General features: G+C 44.0%; 1 protein-coding gene across 8 annotated transcripts in view; it reads right to left on the bottom strand.

The window, feature by feature from the left end:
* LOC144772195 (NACHT, LRR and PYD domains-containing protein 1a allele 3-like) overlaps positions 1-18,713 on the bottom strand; it is an 884,004-nt gene that overhangs the window by 687,893 nt on the left and 177,398 nt on the right. For all 8 annotated transcript variants that reach the window (XM_078656332.1, XM_078656333.1, XM_078656327.1 and 5 more), the window contains one exon: positions 11,227-11,397. In XM_078656332.1, the coding sequence (XP_078512458.1) occupies positions 11,227-11,397 (171 nt within the window). The remainder of the gene's footprint in view (positions 1-11,226; positions 11,398-18,713) is intronic.

Genomic DNA, 18,713 nt, shown 5'->3' with positions numbered 1-18,713 from the left:
CTCTCTTCTGTAATTACACAAAATAGCAGCGATAAGATGCATCGGAGACACACAGTGAGAGAAAGGAGGCCGGAGATGAAGAAGACATGTCAAATACACATTGGAGATAATATAGTGGCAGAAGGGAAGTAAATATGAGTAAACTTACCATGTAACATAAAAATGTTGCACTCTATACTATAAGTCTCATTTTATACTACAATCACTTCGCTACAACCTCATAAATTAAAAATAAAAATGAATAATGTCTCAAACAATTTTTGATTTCTAAATATAAATTTATTCTTCAGAATTTTCTAAATTTGAAAGAACTAGTAACATGTCCTCATCAGCAATGTCCTCATTAAAAGTCTCCAATGATGATTCTTGTAACTCTATGGTCTCCAAACACTCGATAAATTCGCCATCAAGAGATTGATCAAAAAAATATTTCAAGTCATCTCCTCCTTGTGACAATATTTCATTATTGGTGCTGTCAATTTCAATCAATGTAGTGGAATCATTCAAGTCATCTCCTCGTGACAATATTTCATTATTGGTGCTCTCAATTTCAATCAATGTAGTGGAATCATTCAAGTCATCTCCTCCTTGTGACAATATTTCATTATTGGTGCTGTCCATTTCAATCAATCTAATGGAATCATACAAGCCATCTCCTCCTTGTGACAATATTTCATTATTGGTGCTCTCAATTTCAATCAATGTAGTGGAATCATTCAAGTCATCTCCTTGTGACAATATTTCATTCTTGGTGCTGTCCATTTCAATCAATCTAATGGAATCATACAAGTCATGTCCTCCTTGTGACAATATTTCATTATTGGTGCTCTCAATTTCAATCAATGTGTTGGACAATTCAAAAGAAATTGCCACGGTCTCTTCATTGTGAGCCATTTTATTTTGAAATTGCTTGCTGTAAATTGCAGAAAAAAATAATCACTTTCATTTATCGTTTTTAGTAATACATAATATAAAACTAACTTTATCAAGTATTTAGTATAACAGAAGGACTGCAAATAAATAACAGAAAACATTTTTCAAATTATCTTCAAGTGTACAACATAGTTCCCCTTACAAATTAACAACTCACCTTTTTAAAAGTAGCAGAAGTGTTAGTACTGTGTAAATCAAACACCAGAAATTCACCACCAAAAATTCCTCACAAATGTACCTCAGACAGTAGTATCACAAAATGGCTGTGGTTTCCTCTCATTTGACATATATACATAACCAATTAACTTTCATCACACACAAATACAAAACCAAAGTAACATTTTAATTGGTTCTAAATTTCAACACTTTCAAATGTGTTTTCCCCATGCAATTTTCCATAGGACATTTACATACGTCTACGGCCTGAATGGCTGAACGGAATTACACCAAACTTGGCAAAATGGTACATCAAACCTAAGAGGTCAGGAAGGATCTACTATGCCCCCTTATGGTCATTTCCCCCTTCGCTTTGGCCTCCTCTTGTCTCTCAATCCTACCGAGGGACAAGATGGCGGCCGCTACGGACTGTTTGGAATGTTGACAGACGCCGGAGAACCAATCAGCTTCGCAAAGCTCCGTAACGCGAAAAGTACGCGAAGCGGAGCGCTGTTACAGATATATATCTTTTTTTGAACGTTAATTTCTCAAAATCCACTGGAGCACATATATTGAGACCTAGCAAAGGCACATCGGGCTACCAGTCCCTAATATTTTGCCAAGTTTCGTGCAAATCCATTCAGCCGTTCGATTATTATTATTTTGTTTTTTTTTTGCCCCGCGGGGCCCTTTTAAAACCTCCACATCAAACCTAGGGGGTCAGCGAGGATCTACTATGCCCCCTTATAGTTATTTCCCCCTTTGTTTTGACCTCCTCTTGTCTCTCGATCCTACCGAGAGACAAGATGGCGGCCGCTACGGACTTTTTGGAATGTTGACAGACGCCGGAGAACCAATCAGCTTCGCTTCACAAAGCTCCGTTGCGCGTAAAGTACGCGTCCTGGGACGCTGCCAGGTCCGCTGTTACAGATATATATCTTTTTTTAAACGTTAATTTCTCAAAATCCACTGGAGCACATATATTGAGACCTACAAAAGGCACATCGGGCTACCAGTCCCTACAATTTTGCCAAGTTTCGTGCAAATCCATTCAGCCGTTCGGGCTAAAAGTGAGGCCAACCGCCCTATGGAAAACTCAATGTTAAAAACACGTTTTGGGACCCCCCTTTTTTCTCGGCCCCCCCTTGACGAACCCCCCCCAAATTTTCAAGGGCTGCTCAGAAACAAAATGTGCCATTTTCCTGAAAATTTCAGCCAATTCCGTCCACAAACGCCAAAGTTATTAGACATAGAATTTTCAAAAAACCCATAGAGAAAAAATCCTAACTATATATACCTACTGGCGACCGCCAGTAGGTAATATATATATATATATATATATATATATATATATATATATATATATATATATATATATATATATAAATAATAAAAGAAGGTACCTTGTATATAGGAGGAGGGAAGCATCATATGCTCATCTTATCTGAAAAGATTACGAAGGACTGCTTGTCCCACAGCTGTGTCAACGTTGTCCGCAGCATCCAGAAAGTAATGTCTTGTAAAGGTGTGTTTGCTGGACCATGTTGCAGCTCTGCAGATGTGTTGAAGAGGAACCCCAGCAAACAACTCAGTGGAAGAAGAAACCTTTCTAGTAGAATGTGCTCGTACCGTTGTAGTAAGTGGCTTTCCAGCTTGCTGATGACAAAAAACAATTGCCGAAGATACCCAGCGTGCAATTGTTTGTTTCGTGACCGGATGTCCTTTCCGCATCCATCCATATGCTACAAAAAGTTGGTCAGTCTTACGAATAGTAGCCGTTTTTCAAAGATAACATTTTAGACATCTTTTGATGTCTACAGGATGAAGTGTTTTCTCTGCTTGTGATTGAGGATTAGGGAAAAAAGTTAAAATGATAGGTTCATTGAGGTGTAAATCTGATGGTACCTTGGGAATAAAGGTCAGATTGGTGCGGAGCAAGACAGAGTCCTTGGTAAATTGAAGAAAAGGAGGTTTTGTAGTAAACGCTTGTAATTTACTGACTGGACGTGAGGAAGTGAGAGCCAGAAGCAGAGAAGTTTTCCAAGTAATGTATTTGAGATCGACCTTATGGATTGGCTCAAAAGGGTATTTCATGAGCTGTGCCAATACAATGTTCAAATGCCAAGGAGGAGGTGGTTTGGGAATTGGTGGGAACATTTGAAAAAGGCCCCTGAAGAATTGTTGAATTACTCTGAAAGAGTAAAGGGAGTTGGAGCCATCCTGACGATACCTAGAGATTGGTAATAGAAAAACTTTTAGAGTAGAATGTGATAGGCCTGATTTTGACAAGTTTAAAAAGAAAGGCAAGAGTTGTTCCGGTGTGGAGTGAATAGGATGTGTATGGGCATTTTCGCACCAAAGACAAAAGCTCTTCCATTTGAGTTTGTATGTTTTTACAGTTGAAGCTGCTCTAGTTTTAGCAAGGACTTCTCTGCAATCTGAAGGAATTTTTAAGTTTACAAATTCATAATGCTCAGGTTCCAAGCAGCTAACCGCAGAGATGCTGGGTCGGGATGGCAAACTTGGCCCTGATCCATGGTCAAAAGATTTGAATGAGGGCGAAGAATGATCGGGTCGCATTGTGGAGAAGTGTGGCTCACTGGTTAGAGGAGGCAGACCCTGAAGCAGAGGTCAGACCCGGGACCAGGGTTCGATTCCCGATGCGGCAGGGTCTTGAGCCCAAATATCCACAGACTCGATAATTCTCGTTTCGGTGCCTACTCGAATCACGGGTTCACACTCTGCAGCTCTGGGCATTAGCCTGCTTAATCTCCACTACGGCCCCACCGCGGCGGGATGCCTGGCTTTCACCTTGGGGGATGCCCATTACGGGTATCTCACAGGGAAAAAAGCCAGGACGGGTTCCCAAGGCAAGCGCCGAGATGCCTGCGGGTAATCGAGCGCTATATACGAACGCATAATAATAATAATAATAATAATAATAATTGTGACAGGAGCAGCAGCTCCGTAAACCAGACTTGTCAAGGCCACCTGGGGGCTATCAGAATAATGTGACAGGGTTCTTTCCTCATTTTTCAAAGAACCCTGGGAACTAGAGGTATCGGTGGAAAAGCGTAGGCATATATTTTTGATGAGTTCATCAAAAAGGCATTTCCGCAAGACTTTGGTTGGGGGAACCAGCTTGCGTAGAACTGGCATTTGCGGTTCAGATGTGTTGTGAACAGATCTAGATTCGGAGGACCCCATACTTTAAAAATGTGATCCAGTGTGGGTTGATGTAATTCCCATTGGTGGTTGTTTGAGGAAGACCTGCTCAGTGAATCCGCAAGATTGTTTGACGCTCCCGGAACGTGCACTGCTGAGAGGACGACCTGATGTTGAATCGCCCAATCCCAAATTTGTTGAGCCTGATGGGATAATAGGATGGACCTTGTGCCTCCTTGTTTGTTTATGTAATGTACGCACGAGAGGTGTGGCGCCGCGGCCAGGGCGACTGACGCTGGAATCTGGGGACCACGGTTCGATCCCCGGCTCCGGCGGCAGGTTAGCCCAGCACCATGTGACTCTGGGCAATAGCTCGCTTAATCTTCCCGACGGCCCCCAGCGCCTAGAGACCCTTACGGGTGATTGTGCGCTTTACAAATGTGGACTTTTACGTTGTGTTGTCCATTCGAACCAACATCGATGCTCCTTGTATGATGGAACGGAAAGCTTTTAGCGCTAGAAAAATGGCCAGCAACTCCAGAAGATTGATGTGCCAGGTCTTTTGGTGAATGAACCACTTTCCCTTGACTGCCAGCCCCTGAAGATGCGCACCCCAGCCTTCTAGAGATGCATCCATTGTGAGAGTGAAACTTGGAGCGTCCATCAGGAATGGCCGACCCGAAGAGACGTTCTTTTCTGAGTCCACCACAAGAGAGCTTTCTTCATTCGAGATGTGACTCTTACAATATCGTTGAAGGTTCCGGAAACTTGAACCTATTGTTTGTCCAACTTCTCCTGAATAGGTCTCATTTTTAGCCGGCAGTGAGGGACAAGAGGGATGCAAGAGGACAACATCCCTAGGAAAGATTTCAACTGTCGGACAGAAGCGGACTCTTTTAATAGGAGGGTTGAATCCAAGTTGTGAAGCCATAGACGTCTTTCGTGTGACACAAAAGCTTTTGCTAGCTTGGTGTCTAGAATGGCTCCCAAGAACAGCCTGCTTTGGGCAGGGAGAAAATGAGACTTTTGCATGTTGAATGTAAGGTCCAAGGACTGAAAGAGGGACCTGTAGAATAGTGTGTTTTGGAAGCCTGTTCGAATGACCGAGCCTTCAGCAGGCAGTCGTCTAGGTATGGGAAGATTTGCACTCCTTGCGGGTGAAGGTAAGCTGCCACCGGTGCGAGGACTTTGGTGAACACACGGGGGGCGGAACGAAGGCCGAATGGAAGAACTTTGAATTGAAAGTCTTTCTCTGCTACTTTGAAATCTTCTGTGTCTCTGCAGAATTGGAAGATGAAAATAAGCATCTTGGAGATCTAAAGTTGTCATATACTCTCCTTGAGATACCAAAGGAAGTACCTCCTGAAGGGACAACATTTGAAAAGTTTGCTTCTTGATTTATTTGTTCAGGGTACGTAGGTCCAGGATAGGGCGCCATTCTCCTGACTTTTTCTGTATGAGAAAGAACCTCGAATAAAAACTTCTGCCCTTTTGTAGCTTTGGTATCGATCACACCTTTTCTTAGGAGAATTGTGAGCTGGTTTAAAAGTTCTTTCAGGTGGGCAGGAGGTGGACCTTTTGGTGGAGAATTGGAAGGAATCTTCAAACTCCAATGCTTGTCCCTTGCGTACAATATCCAGAACCCATTGATCTGTAGTAATCAGTGACCATTTTGAGTAAAAGTGGGAGATTCGACCTCCAGCCCTTGAAAAAACGGGCAGAGTCAGAGATGATGGTGGTGGTGAAAGTCATTGTTTTTTTGGAAGAGTCCTTTCCTCTGTAAGAGGGTTTACCTCTGTATTACCTGTAGGACGAAGAGTGCTGTTGCCTGTACGATGGTTGACTCTGGGAGGAGTAACGCTGTTGTCCTTGCTTATACTGATTGGAATTTCCTCGAAAGGAAGACGAGGATCCGCGACCTCTTGCACCTTGAAAAGTTTGTCTTTTAAACTGGAGAGTTCAGAGAGCACGGGCTGTGTCGGTGTCTTTCTTTATTGTTTGAAGGGCATTGTCTATATGTTGGCCTGCACTTCTTGACGGGCAGACGTGGCTTTTAGCCAGCACTGTCTCCTGAGAACTGCAGCACCAGCCAAAAGGCAGAAACTAATTGAAGACACATCCACAGAACAATCAATCATTTCGGAAGAAATCTTCTCTCCTTCATGAAGAATTTTCAATGCCTCTGCTTTAGAAGGTTCTGGAATTAAATCTACTAGTGATGATATATCCAACCACATTTGCCGGTCGTAACGAGCAAGGTTTGCCAGAGAATTGGCCGCACAAACTGTAGTTGCCGCCATAGTGGAAAACCTTTTGCCTGTAGCATCAAAGCGTCTACTTTCTCGGTCAGGTGGTGCAGATATCGGAGATGAAGGATTTCTAAACTGACGTTGTGCTGCCTGAGTAATAATGGAATCAGACTTTGTTTGAGAAATTAGACAAGCAGGTGAATTTGTAGGTGCCTTGTATTTCTTATCCAGTTCGGTAGAATAGCTGGGATTGAATTGGGGTTTTGCATGATTTTGAGACCTTCTTGCCAGTTAAAATCGATGATGGAAATAGAACGCACTTGTTTTTGAGGCTGTTCTTTAAAATCATATAAGAAACAATCTTGTAATAGGAAGTTGGAATCTTTTTGCCGCTCTTTCAATGAGTAAATGAAAACCACCTATGTCTACTGGCGGAGAATCCAGAGGAGCTGGAGTAATCTGGTAGTTGTCCCATTCAGAAAGAATGGATCTGTCGTCCAGCTCACCCTCTTTTCTGTCCATGTCCTCATCATTATCATCGTCATTGTCCTCCACTATGACCTGAAGAGCATCTTGATGCTGATCCTTGGCCGTTGATGTAGAAGGTGTGATTAATGGGTCTTTAGTAGGAGGAGGTTGCATAGGTGCCTGAGATACTGGAGTGGCCTGTACTGAACTTGGGAAACGGCGGTAGTAATCATCCAGCATGAATTGTAGATTTGAAATGAGTGTTAAGGGCATCTGTGCCATGAGAGGTTCTGGCTCAGATTGCGTGCCACAAGTAGAATAATCTTCTTCTTCTTCTTCTTCTTCTTCTAGGTCTTCATCCTCGTCAGAGTCCTGACACTTTATAAAAAGTTCAGAGGGACTGCGAGCAGCCCGGTATTTTCCATTATCTGCAGAATCTTCATCATCTGAAGAAAATAACTCAGCTGGAGGTTGAGAAGGAGTTTAAATTGGCATCAGTGAATCCAAAGAATATCGCCGTTGAAGTTATGAACTTGAAGATTTCAATGGTACTAGATCCATGGAAGCAGTTGTTACAGTCGTCGAAGATAGACGTGTCGTCGACGAAGCCACCATCGATGAAGCCACCGCCAACGAAGCCACCGTCGACGAAGCCACCGTTGACGAAGCCACCGCCGACTAAGCCACCGCCGACTAAGCCACCGCCGATGAAGCCACCGTCGACGAAGCCACCGCCGACCAAGCTACCGTCGACAAAGCCACCGCCGACGAAGCCACCGCCGGCGACGAAGAGTGCGTCAACGACATTTTCTTCTTCGTCTTCTGCTTGCTCGACACCGTCGACGAGGTCAAAGGCACCGTAGACGAAATAGGTCTCACCTTAACAGATACTAATGTCGTTGGTGAAGATGCCGACCACAGGATCATAGCCGGCTTCATAGATGAGGATGTTGAAGTTGTCGACGTAGACACGATGGCAGCTCTCGTCGACGGGGGAAGTGACGAACTTGTCGACGAGATAAGCAGTTTCTGAGGTAAAAACTGCATAGATGGAGTCTTTGACGAATGAGAGTCAGATCGCGAGGGCGTAGAAGGAGCAGCAAGACTCTGAGGGGGAGAACTCACCCCTATTGAAGTTGAAGGTTGTTCCACATGATGTTTCTTCACCACTTTAGGTTTTGGAGACACATTCTGATATTCACTGGTTCACTTCAACGATGAAGAAGTCTGGACTGAAGACACACTCTCCACATCTGAGAGAGGGTTCTCTGGAATCTTCAACTTCTGTAGCCACAGAAGGAGACGCCCTTCTCTGTCCTTCAGAGTCTTCTGAGAGAAGGTTCTACATATCTTACAATCCTTAACCTGGTGTTCAGGATATAGGCAATATATGCATTTTTTATGAGGATCTTCAGAATGAAGTCTCTGTTTCCCAGAGGTTCCACAGGGTCTGAAGAGGGACTTCTTGGTGGTAGACATCATAAATTGAATTTTCTGAGAAGAAATGAGAAGAAAACTGAGCAGAGCTCAGGGAGGCTCCCTTCACACAATGTGCGGTAGAAAATCTGAGGCCTGAGCCTCTGAGGAGAACATTCTAAGAGGGTGCTGACGTCTGATTGGCTGGAATTTGGACCAAAACAAAATGACTGATATATCATAGAAGTGATATGTTGTCTATCTATAGAAAACTATATGGTTTTTTTCTTTCTGTTATGCATATATACTTGTGTTATTTTTACATTACTATGTTATGTACCGTGGGACTCCCCCTTCGACGACGGGGAAAATTGAAGCATGTGAATCTATGAAAGACACCCCAATACTGGAGAAGAGAGCCTTCGCTCTAGGGGCACAGAACAAAGCCAGCTCTGGGCAGAGGTGTTTCGCACTTTCCCCAAGCAGGAATTGCTTTCAAGGGTGGGAAACTTCAAAGGCCATGCTGCCTTTGTAATGCAACCCAGGCCTCTCCAGTTAATGGAAGATGCCAACCCATGTGTCCTGACCCCTCTTTTGACAGGAGGACAGGCGGGAAAATGAGTAAGTTTAGGAGGTGTGTCCACATCCAGTCAGCCACACCCCTAAGGTGGAGTCGCTAATGTGGACCCCACATTTCAGATTCCATAATCTAGTTTTGGACGGAATTAGAGTCTTAGGGTTAGGGTTATGCCCACAGGAAGTGGTCATATAGAGGGTATACTGAGCCCTTCTAGTACTTGAAGGGATTTTTACCGCCTACACACCCTACATCTGGCACCAGGCCGGGCCAGGTCATTTTTTTAATAGACAGAAGGTAGCCAAATCCAGGAAAGACATGAGAACTGGGTGGAACTAGATTAAGGGTAGACCAGGGGTTGTCCCCCACACAAACACTGGCACTGGAGATAAAAAGGGCACCTGCAGAACTCTTCAGATGACTTCTGGACCTGTAGATGATTTGGAAGAAGGACAGCCCGGCTGTCCTCCTTCCTGACGAGGGAAGACCGGATCTGCTCTCCTGAGCTCTGAACCACCAGAGTGACTCCTAGAGCCAGTCGGCTCGCCTCTGTGTGAGATACGGGGACATCATAAGCTACTCATCTGAACCAAAGCAGTACAAAGCACCCAGATGCAGTCCTTCGCATTGGAGCTCCTGCTCAATGGTTCCCGTGGCATTGATGCAGCCGAAGCACTGATCGGCAACGTCTGCATGGGTTAACTTAGTGACCATTTGTGGTTAACCCCGATGAGAATTGTGTTTATTACATGAGTGAGGCTTCAACCTCTCTCAACTAATAACCCAGTAGAAGAGCACACGGCCCCCTATTGACACAGGAAAGAACCGATGTGTCACCCACACGTTTGAAAAAGTGAAGACCAAAATCATTTCTCAAACTTGTAAGGGACTAATAAATGCATATACCCCACTGTTATCAAGGCACATGGGGCCAGATGGACTAAGAATGGGAGTTGGTGAAAAAGGTTGTAAAATATGCACCAGATTTTACTGAATCCATTCATGTTTTGAGAACTGACCTAACTAAGTACTGATAGGTAGAGTTGCAAAACCTCATTTGTCGTGGGTTGCAATGCAACCTACTTCATGAATATTAATGAGGTAGGTTGTAAATTGGGGCCCACTGGGACTCCCCGTCATCACAGGGATGGTGGCCTGCTGGGGACCGCAGACCACCATGTCTGCGAAGACTTTTAAATAGCGCAATTTGTTTTTTTATTACAACTCATTTTCCTTAAAGTAAAATGGGAGGAGTTTTAGAAAAAAAATGAAAAATTAAACTACTATTTTCCATGGAACCACTACCTACTATTAAAAAATATTTTTTCAACATTCCCAAAGAGGAAGTGATCTTTTGGGGACCCATCATCGTTTGCAAATTCCTTCCCAGTACCTTCCAGCAGTTGGTAAAAAAACGAATGTTTTGCGAATGGAATTCAGAATACATCAAACTCCAATTAGATATTTGGAAGGGATGTCCTAAAGACGTCCCTACCAAATACCGAATCAGGAATCGAAGATGACCGGGAGCCAGTGTCATCTGGGTCTTTGCTAGCTGTCCGAAAAAAGACCTCTGCGAAGAACAAAGGATAAATCTCTAGGGTTTGTTGCCTGATAAAGCGGTGACTGAAAATACATTCCAGATCAGACGCAGATGAGTAAACAAAAGATTGATGTGCAAACTCCAGGGAAAGTGGACAACCACCACACTGTGGCAAGACAGCCATTGACGACTGCAAATGACAGTATTTGTACTACATACACCCATTAGTTGCAATATTTCACATCTATCAGGGGTGAAGGATGCAAGTTGTGGGTAGAGGAAAATAGGCGCCTAGTACAACTGTTGTTTACTCAGATCCCACAATGGCTACATCTTATAGCTGGTCAACGTGTGCAGGGGCGCTTGAGTTTATATTTGTCTTTTTTCCAGTGTATACTTCATCTCCTTACTGATTATGCAACTGTTTCAAACTAACCCAAATATCTTGCACAGAGACAGCCTTGGGTGTTGTCAGCTAACAAAACTGTGCATCAAGCAAACCCACAAAACCATGTTTAATTTTTGCAAGTCGGCAGATGTCCTCTGCGGTGAGCAGCTCAACATGGCCTTCATCAGCTGATGAAGTGCACAAGAGCTGCATCAACACTGTATGTCCAACACATGTACTGAGAAGAGACATTACTTCAATGCCTCCGACTTCATCTGACATGAAGCAGTGACTTCTCCATGTGATAACCCAGGAGAAAGCTGATCCTTACCTCAGGGTCCTTAATGTGCACAGTGGGTCTTTCAGTCCTTCACACAGCTCTCTCACTCCAGAGTCCCCCAGTTTATTAAAGCTCAGGTCGAGCGTTGTAAGAGATGTGTTTGTTCTGAGGAAAGAGGCGAGGTCCGCACAGCATGAACCAGTGAGAGAGCATTCATACATTCTGTGGGAGAAAGAGATAGTCATGAAGCAGCACAGCAAGAGATATTGAAGATTTTTTTTATCTTTAATTTTCTCTTATCCAAGATCTTGCTATCCCTGCAGCATGGTAAACAGTTGCTGCACTTTCGTTTTTTATCCCAAGTGCTCTTTCATTTTCCATTTATCTATGGAAAGCCTCCAGAGACAGCAATAGACATGCTTTAAAGCCCTCTCTAAACCACAGCTGCGCTTAAGGAGGGAGGGGCAGAAGTGTAAAGAAAACATTGACTATGTTACAGCTTTACACTCTATATTGTGTGATCTTGGCCAGCTGCTATACTTTGCTCTGATAATCATGTCCTTGAATTACATGAATAAACATCATTCACTGTAGCCAGAAAAATGTTTTTATGAAAATCTGCAGTATGGCTTACACACAGAGTTGCATGAATCTGAGTAACTATCAGACTTATACAGTTTATGTTTTTTCGTGCCATTCTATCACTTTTTGCCACGGGTGGTGATTTGCATTCCCTGTTAAGATTAAGGCTGACAGACGTGTGTGAAGACCAGTCAGCTGCTGCCTGGGTGTTCTAGGCTAATGCCCTATTACTTACCGGTAATCGTCATTACTCCTGGTCCCGTTGTCCTCGTCCCATTCATAAACAAATAGCAATGAATGGGACAAGGACAGGAGGGACCTGGGGGTAATGGCAGGCCATACGGGTAGGTCTAGGTACATGTCACTCATGCCCCCTCTACTGCCTAGGCTTGCCCCAGGACATGGTGGCTTGGCTGGATAGCTCGCGTGTTCAGCTGCTCACCACCACGTCCTATGCCAGCAGTTTTGTGGCTAGGAAGCCATGGTACTTGCATTTGATATCCTTTAAATAAAAGAAGACAGGAGGAGTTTGGCAAACCAGGAACATTTTGTTTAATTAAACATTTCAACGGAAGAACAATAACAGGCACAAGGTCTGAGGACTGTCTCGATTTACATTTGGGTATCAGTGGGTTCAGTCAGGATGTATAAAGATGTTGGGTTGGTGTCATATCAGGACCCATTCACTACTACCCTGCACGGTGCTGCCTTGTTGGGCTGGATCTTGGCCCTTATTCTACATAAGTAAAGGTGGATAAGTTATTTTGCTTTCTTGAGGGCTACTTCATGAGATGGGTGAAGTCTGTTTGCTCCTCCCGCATTTGGAATTAACGAACAGACACAGCATGATTTGGCTGATGCTTGGGAGCAGACTGTGGTCATGTGTTAGAACCATGTGCCGTGCAAAAGGGCGCTGTGTAGTGTATGGGAGATGTTGGTGTTCTGGTTAGTATAACTGTAAGTGACCTGTGAGAGGTCCCTGCATGGGTTCTGTAGTTCCCTTTCAGTAACCCTCGTTTGACTCGGCAGTTCCTCAATAAAACTCAAGTGTGGGAGTAACCATGATATGCAGATCGTACATAACCACACAATCATATGTAACTCTTGAAGTGATAATGTAGGTCTAGGCATGGATCCCGTGGGAATCATCTGACCTCCTCTGTCGGCTTTGTTCCTTCTGACCAGTTTGTAATAGTACATAATTTTAGGTCCTGGAGGGGATGTTGTCAAGGAAGGGCTTGACCGTACGTTGAAATGGAGCACCCATGCACTTTTCTCCTCCTCCGTGAGGGCTGTAGGTGTTTGGCATACTCCTCGTTAAGGGCCCATGGGCTAGTCCTCCTTTCATAGAAGTTCAGCAATGCTCTTTTTTCTTAAGTCATGGGCGTGGATGATATGTCAGCATTGGTGCACTTTGATGTCTTTATGGCTACCTGTTTGGAAAGAACTGTGTTGGTTGTTAACTCACTTTTACTACATAAAAGTTCTTACTAGTTGGAGAACCTGTATTTTGCCATATGGGTGTGCTCCCATCAACCTACCAGTCGTGATCTGATGAGGTGTCGGAGGTGACCCCTGTCGAATACAACTTTAGTGTTATGGGAATAAGGGTAATTTCTAGAAAAATATTTAGGATAATTTCTAAGAAATGTTTATTAGTGAGGCAGAACTTATTTTTAATAAGCCGTTGAGCCCTTCCCCCTTTCCTATCCTAATGGGCTGTCTCATGGACTTTTTCCGACAACTTTCGCTCTTGGTGCTCAGATCGGTGTTCAGTTAATTTGTGGCTGTGCTTGCCACGTGCCACTGGAACATGTTTTTGTTTGTGCATCTTCTTGATCCCGGAACGTGTGGTGTGACGAGGCCTTCCCATATGGCATCAGTAACCTGGCTCTAACTGATCCTATTTTATTTATTTTATTTATTCAAAGTTTTATATAGCGCGAACAAGATCCTTACAGATATCAGAGCGCTTCACAGAGACAGGGGTAGGGGCAACAAGAATGAACAAAATAATGGGAGCAATATAGTAATCCATAACATACTGGGATAACAATAATATACAGAAACATATCAATTTACAAACAGGTAAACAAGTAATATAAGACGGCACAAGTCATTGATCCCACTACAGAAGGGTTCAGGTAAAACCTTGGAAGTGTGGATGGCTTATACCAATTTCTTAGGATAAGAAAGCCCTGGGTGGGGGCAACGGGAGGGTGATTCAATGAACCAGAGTGGATCATATATTGGGTAGAGTACCATCAAGTAGAAGTATAGTGCCAAAGAGCAAAGTGATCAGTGATACAAAGCGATGCAGAATCTCAGATCCAGTACCTATAAAGTTCAGGAGATCTTGGCCAGAAGGATTGTTTTCACCTCTTTCTTGAAGAGTGCAGTAGAGGAGATAAGCCTGATTTCCGGAGGGAGCGTATTCCAGATCCTGGGTGCCATTCCTGAGAAGGAGCGCTTGTATGTTTTCTCTTTCCGGAATCTACGAGGTTTCAGGAGTAGGTTTTTTGTACTTCTATTGGATCTCGACCCTCCTGATATAGTCAACGTTTGAGCGATGTAGTTGGGTGCATTGTGGTGCACGGCCGAGTGTGTCATAACTGCAATTTTTAGCTGTATTCTGGCTTCAAAAGGCAGCCATTTTAGAGATTTTAAATCTGGGGATATATGCGAATGTTTTCTTGAGCCAGTAATGAGTCTCGCGGCAGCGTTCAGGGAGGCCCTTAGGGTTGCTGTTGTGGATAGCGGGAGTCCGCTGAGGGCCACAATTCCGTAGTCTATGCGAGGGATGACTAAAGCTTGTACAGCAGTTTGGAAGTCTTTGGCAGGGAGGAAGGGCTTAAGTTTCCTCAGTGTGTTGATTTGGAAATTCGCTCCTTTTGTGGCTTTGCTAATGTGCTGTTGCATGTTGAGCTTGGCGTCGAGTGTGATGCCTAGGGATTTCGCCGAGTCCACGATGGTAGGTTGGACATTGAATGCTGTTAGGTTATTGAGCCAAGTTTGGGTGGTGGAAATTTTCGCCGGGGGTGAGATGAGTAGGAACTCAGTTTTCAGCGCATTTAGTTTGAGGTGATTATCAGCCAGCCAAGATTGAGTGTTACTAAGTGTGGAATTCAGAAGTTTGATGTCTTCCGGGGATTGTAGCTTTAGGTAAAGTTGTGTGTCATCGGCGTACATATGGAATTGAACATTGGATGCTTGGAGCAAGGTGGCGAGCGGTTCCATGACGAGGTTGAACAGTGTGGGGGAGAGGGAGGATCCTTGTGGAACACCAAGATCTGCAGGCACCGATGTAGATAGCACATTGTCGATCTTGAACTTCTGAGACCGGTTATGGAGGAAGGAAGAAAACCATTTGAGAACAGTTCCCGATAGACCCATTCTAGTGCTTAGCAGCTCCAGTAAGTTCTCATGTTTGACCGTGTCAAATGCTGAAGAGAGGTCAAGAAGGATGAGGAAGCAGGACTCATTGCGATCAAGGATTTGGAGGGCGTCATCAATTATGTGTGTCATAGCTGTTTCCGTGCTATGTTTCGCTCGGAAGCCTGATTGATGAGGGTTGAGGAGGTCAAATTGGTCAATGTGTTTTGTTAGTTGGAGTTGGACACATTTCTCCAGCAGTTTGGCCAGGGTGGGGATATTGGTGATAGGCCGGTAATTATTCAGGTCAGACGGGTCAGCTGTGGGTTTCTTGAGTATAGGCGTGACTTGCCCCACCTTGAGGGAGTCTGGAATGAGACCTTGTTGAAGGGAGCTGTTGATGATTTTGGTCCAAAGAGGGAGGAGCAAGGGGATGAAGTCTTTTACTGCATTAGCAGGTAGAGGGTCTGTGAGGTGATTAGAGGGCTTCAAGGTGCAGAGCAGTTTGTGTATTGCTTCTTCCGTGTAGCTGTCGAAGTGCAGCCATGATGCATTGTTTTTAGGTTGAATGTTAGACATTCTAGTGTGGTTGGGGAATCGGTTTACATCCATGATGAGGTCATTTCTTATGTTGTCGGTCTTAAGCTTAAAGAAGGCAGAGAAGGCTTTACAGTGTGGAGTGTCGCTTGTTGCGCTGTTTGATTGTAAGGGTTGTGTCTTTGTTTGAGTCTTGATTAGTTCGAACAGTTTTCTTGGCCTGTTTTTTGCTTGGTCCAGCTGGCGGCTAAAGAAGTCCGACTTTGTGCGCTTTACTTTCCTAAAGTAGGCATTTCTCTTGTTTTTTAGCGTTTTTAGAAGCAGTGGAGAGGGGTCAGATCTCCAGGTACGTTCTGCCATTCGCATAGTACGCCTATCGTCATTGAGTCTGCCGTCATACCTGGGGTTAGAAATTTTGGTGGAGACTCTCTTCAGTTGCAATGGAGCGACTTCATTGACTATTGAATTCATAGAGTCAAGGTAGTGGTCGGTCAGTGATTGAACATCCGAGGCACCTGAAGGGGGGAGGAGGAGACTGCCGATGTGGGGAGGCAGGGTAGTGGGGTTAAGATTCTTCATGTCCCTTTTCCAGGTTTTGGATTTGGTGGGTTGAGCCGGGTTAGGTTTAACTTTTTCATTGATAAAGAAGGTGATAATGTGGTGATCTGACCAGTCGCAGGGTTGGATCGCCTCCAGTTGGGTAGAGTCCTTGTGATGTATTCCTATAGGTTCTGTATCGATCCCCCTATTCCTGACCCTGTTCTGGTTAACAAGTTAACTAGCAGCCATCCCATGATGCAGAAACCGTTATCTGATTAAGCCACACCACGGCACAGGAACGCGTTATCTGATTAGGTCATAACGCTTGCCATCTAATTAGGCAAGCAATATTCCTCCAGCCCCTGATAAGGCATACGGAGTTCTCAAAACAAATCAAACCTATGACAACCTGGGAAAAACCCTGCGGCCATTGTTTTGATTTCACCGAGAACTTCAGCAAAAGAATGTGCTAACGACCAGTTCGTATGACATCCTTATTGACGTATCTATGTCCATCCTTACGTCAATCTCGGCACCTTACAGGTATAAATATTACCGATATTGCCTTAAGCAAACACACGCGGTGGTGACGAGATCGGAGCAGCCAGACTTGCCGAAGCCCAACACAGAGCGGACCCAGCTGGCGCAGCCCCGCCTTCCTGACGCGCTGAGAACGAGACGCTGCTTTCTCCTGCCGAGAAATCCAGCTCCGGCGCTTCCAAGCAGCCCTTGCAGGCAGCCTGGAATATCGAGACCAAAGACGAGAGATACCATCCCTCAACCATCCTAGATTCAAGGTACAGAACTGAATAACCCCTTGCAGAGAATTCTTGGGTCAGTCACTTGGCAAAACAAACTTAACTTAAACTGCTACTTTCTTTTCCCGCCCACGTATTAGGCTTAGGTCAGGTACACTGGGGTAGGCGTAGTTAGAAGCACCAGTTGAGTACGATTAGTCAAATGTTTACATGTATGTATCTATTTTATCCATTTTAAACCACCATATGGCTTAGAAACCATATAAATGTTTTTACAGTATTATTTTATACTTCTGCTTTTATTGTATGCACTTTACTTAACCATAAGTATTGCGATAATATCGATCCATTTCTCTTGTACGAGAAAAGAGACTGATCAATAAATAACATCTTTTATTGAACACGCCCGTCTCTTCCTTTTCTCTACAATCTGGTGAAACTAAGAATGCACGTACTGACTGAGTAAAATAAGTTGTCTTTTGTTTTCACACGACTCTAGAGATACACTCTTGATTAGGGGAGAGCAAAGTTGTCATGTTCTATGGTTGTCAGAAACTAAATCCCTTCTTGTCTACCCAGGGAGGTTCAACTCCTCCTTGCCTATTCGAGAAAGTTTCTAGTGAACTCTGAGCTAGCTGGCAAACCCAAAACTTTAAGTCTAATATCGACAATAGAAGACCTAGTTAACGTCTGGTCTAGGCCTATACTATTGAAGGTATTATTCCAATGCGCAGAGCCTATTGGGATAATAGGAACTACACTACATGGCGCCCAAACGTTTGGAAAGGCGATAAAACTAACGCAAGACATTAGAGTAACTCAGTCGTGCTCTTTCACTCAGACCCCTTTTTTTCCCATAATACTCCAAAGACGTCTGGAGTGGGTGAAAGGTAATATCCGCCAAACCTCGCAGGAGGAAACTCCTATGTATGGTTCTTGGTTTAGTCAACGTTGAAGGATACACTGTTCCAAAATATTGTGCATCTAATCTTTGTTTCCATAAGAAACCTGATCTGCAAACAAACGGTAAAACCTTCCTGTCGGTAAAATGGTAGACAGTGATGAAGAAAGAGAGACAGCTAGAATGGCAGCTGAACTCGTAGCAGCTGATAATACTATGCAAGAAACAGACCCGGATATAATACTGATCCCGGTCAACATAAGAAAATCTGTAACTTTAAAACTTATAGAAAATGGACTGACACCTAGAGGTGGCACAGTCATATTCGTAATAGAGGCACACGAATATCGGCAGACAGAGGTGTTCTATTCATGGATACACTTTCCAGCAGCAAACGCTGTAACAAAGCACTTCCACTATTACAAAACAGAGGAACCTCCTAATGAGTACACTCCTTTCGAGGAGGTGGAAGTACCACTTAAATTCCTAGAGCACCTGCTCTTGTTTAATGGCGCCCTAAAACATAATCACATCACCAGGCTCGGTCCATTAGGTAGACCAGGAGCAACGTGGCCGGTCCTAGCCGGATACACACCACATCCAGACATCGAAGGAATGTCTGCAGCAGATCTTTTAATACAATTAAAACAATTAATAAAAGTACATAGACAATTAGTCCAATATGTAATGCGGACTTCGACAATCCAACCAGCAATTAAAATTCCACAGCTGACCCCTCATCAGGGGAACACAAATAAAATTACACCACAGAACATACAGTCCTGCCTAGGTAAAGTACCAGCTAAACGGGAACAAATACCATTCTGGTTAGCACAAAAAATCACCCA

This window comes from Lissotriton helveticus, chromosome 8 (genome assembly GCF_964261635.1).
Source record: "Lissotriton helveticus chromosome 8, aLisHel1.1, whole genome shotgun sequence".
Classification (NCBI taxonomy): domain Eukaryota; kingdom Metazoa; phylum Chordata; class Amphibia; order Caudata; family Salamandridae; genus Lissotriton; species Lissotriton helveticus.
The sequence above is the reverse complement of the archived record's forward strand: the minus strand, read 5'-3'. Positions and strand labels throughout refer to the sequence as shown.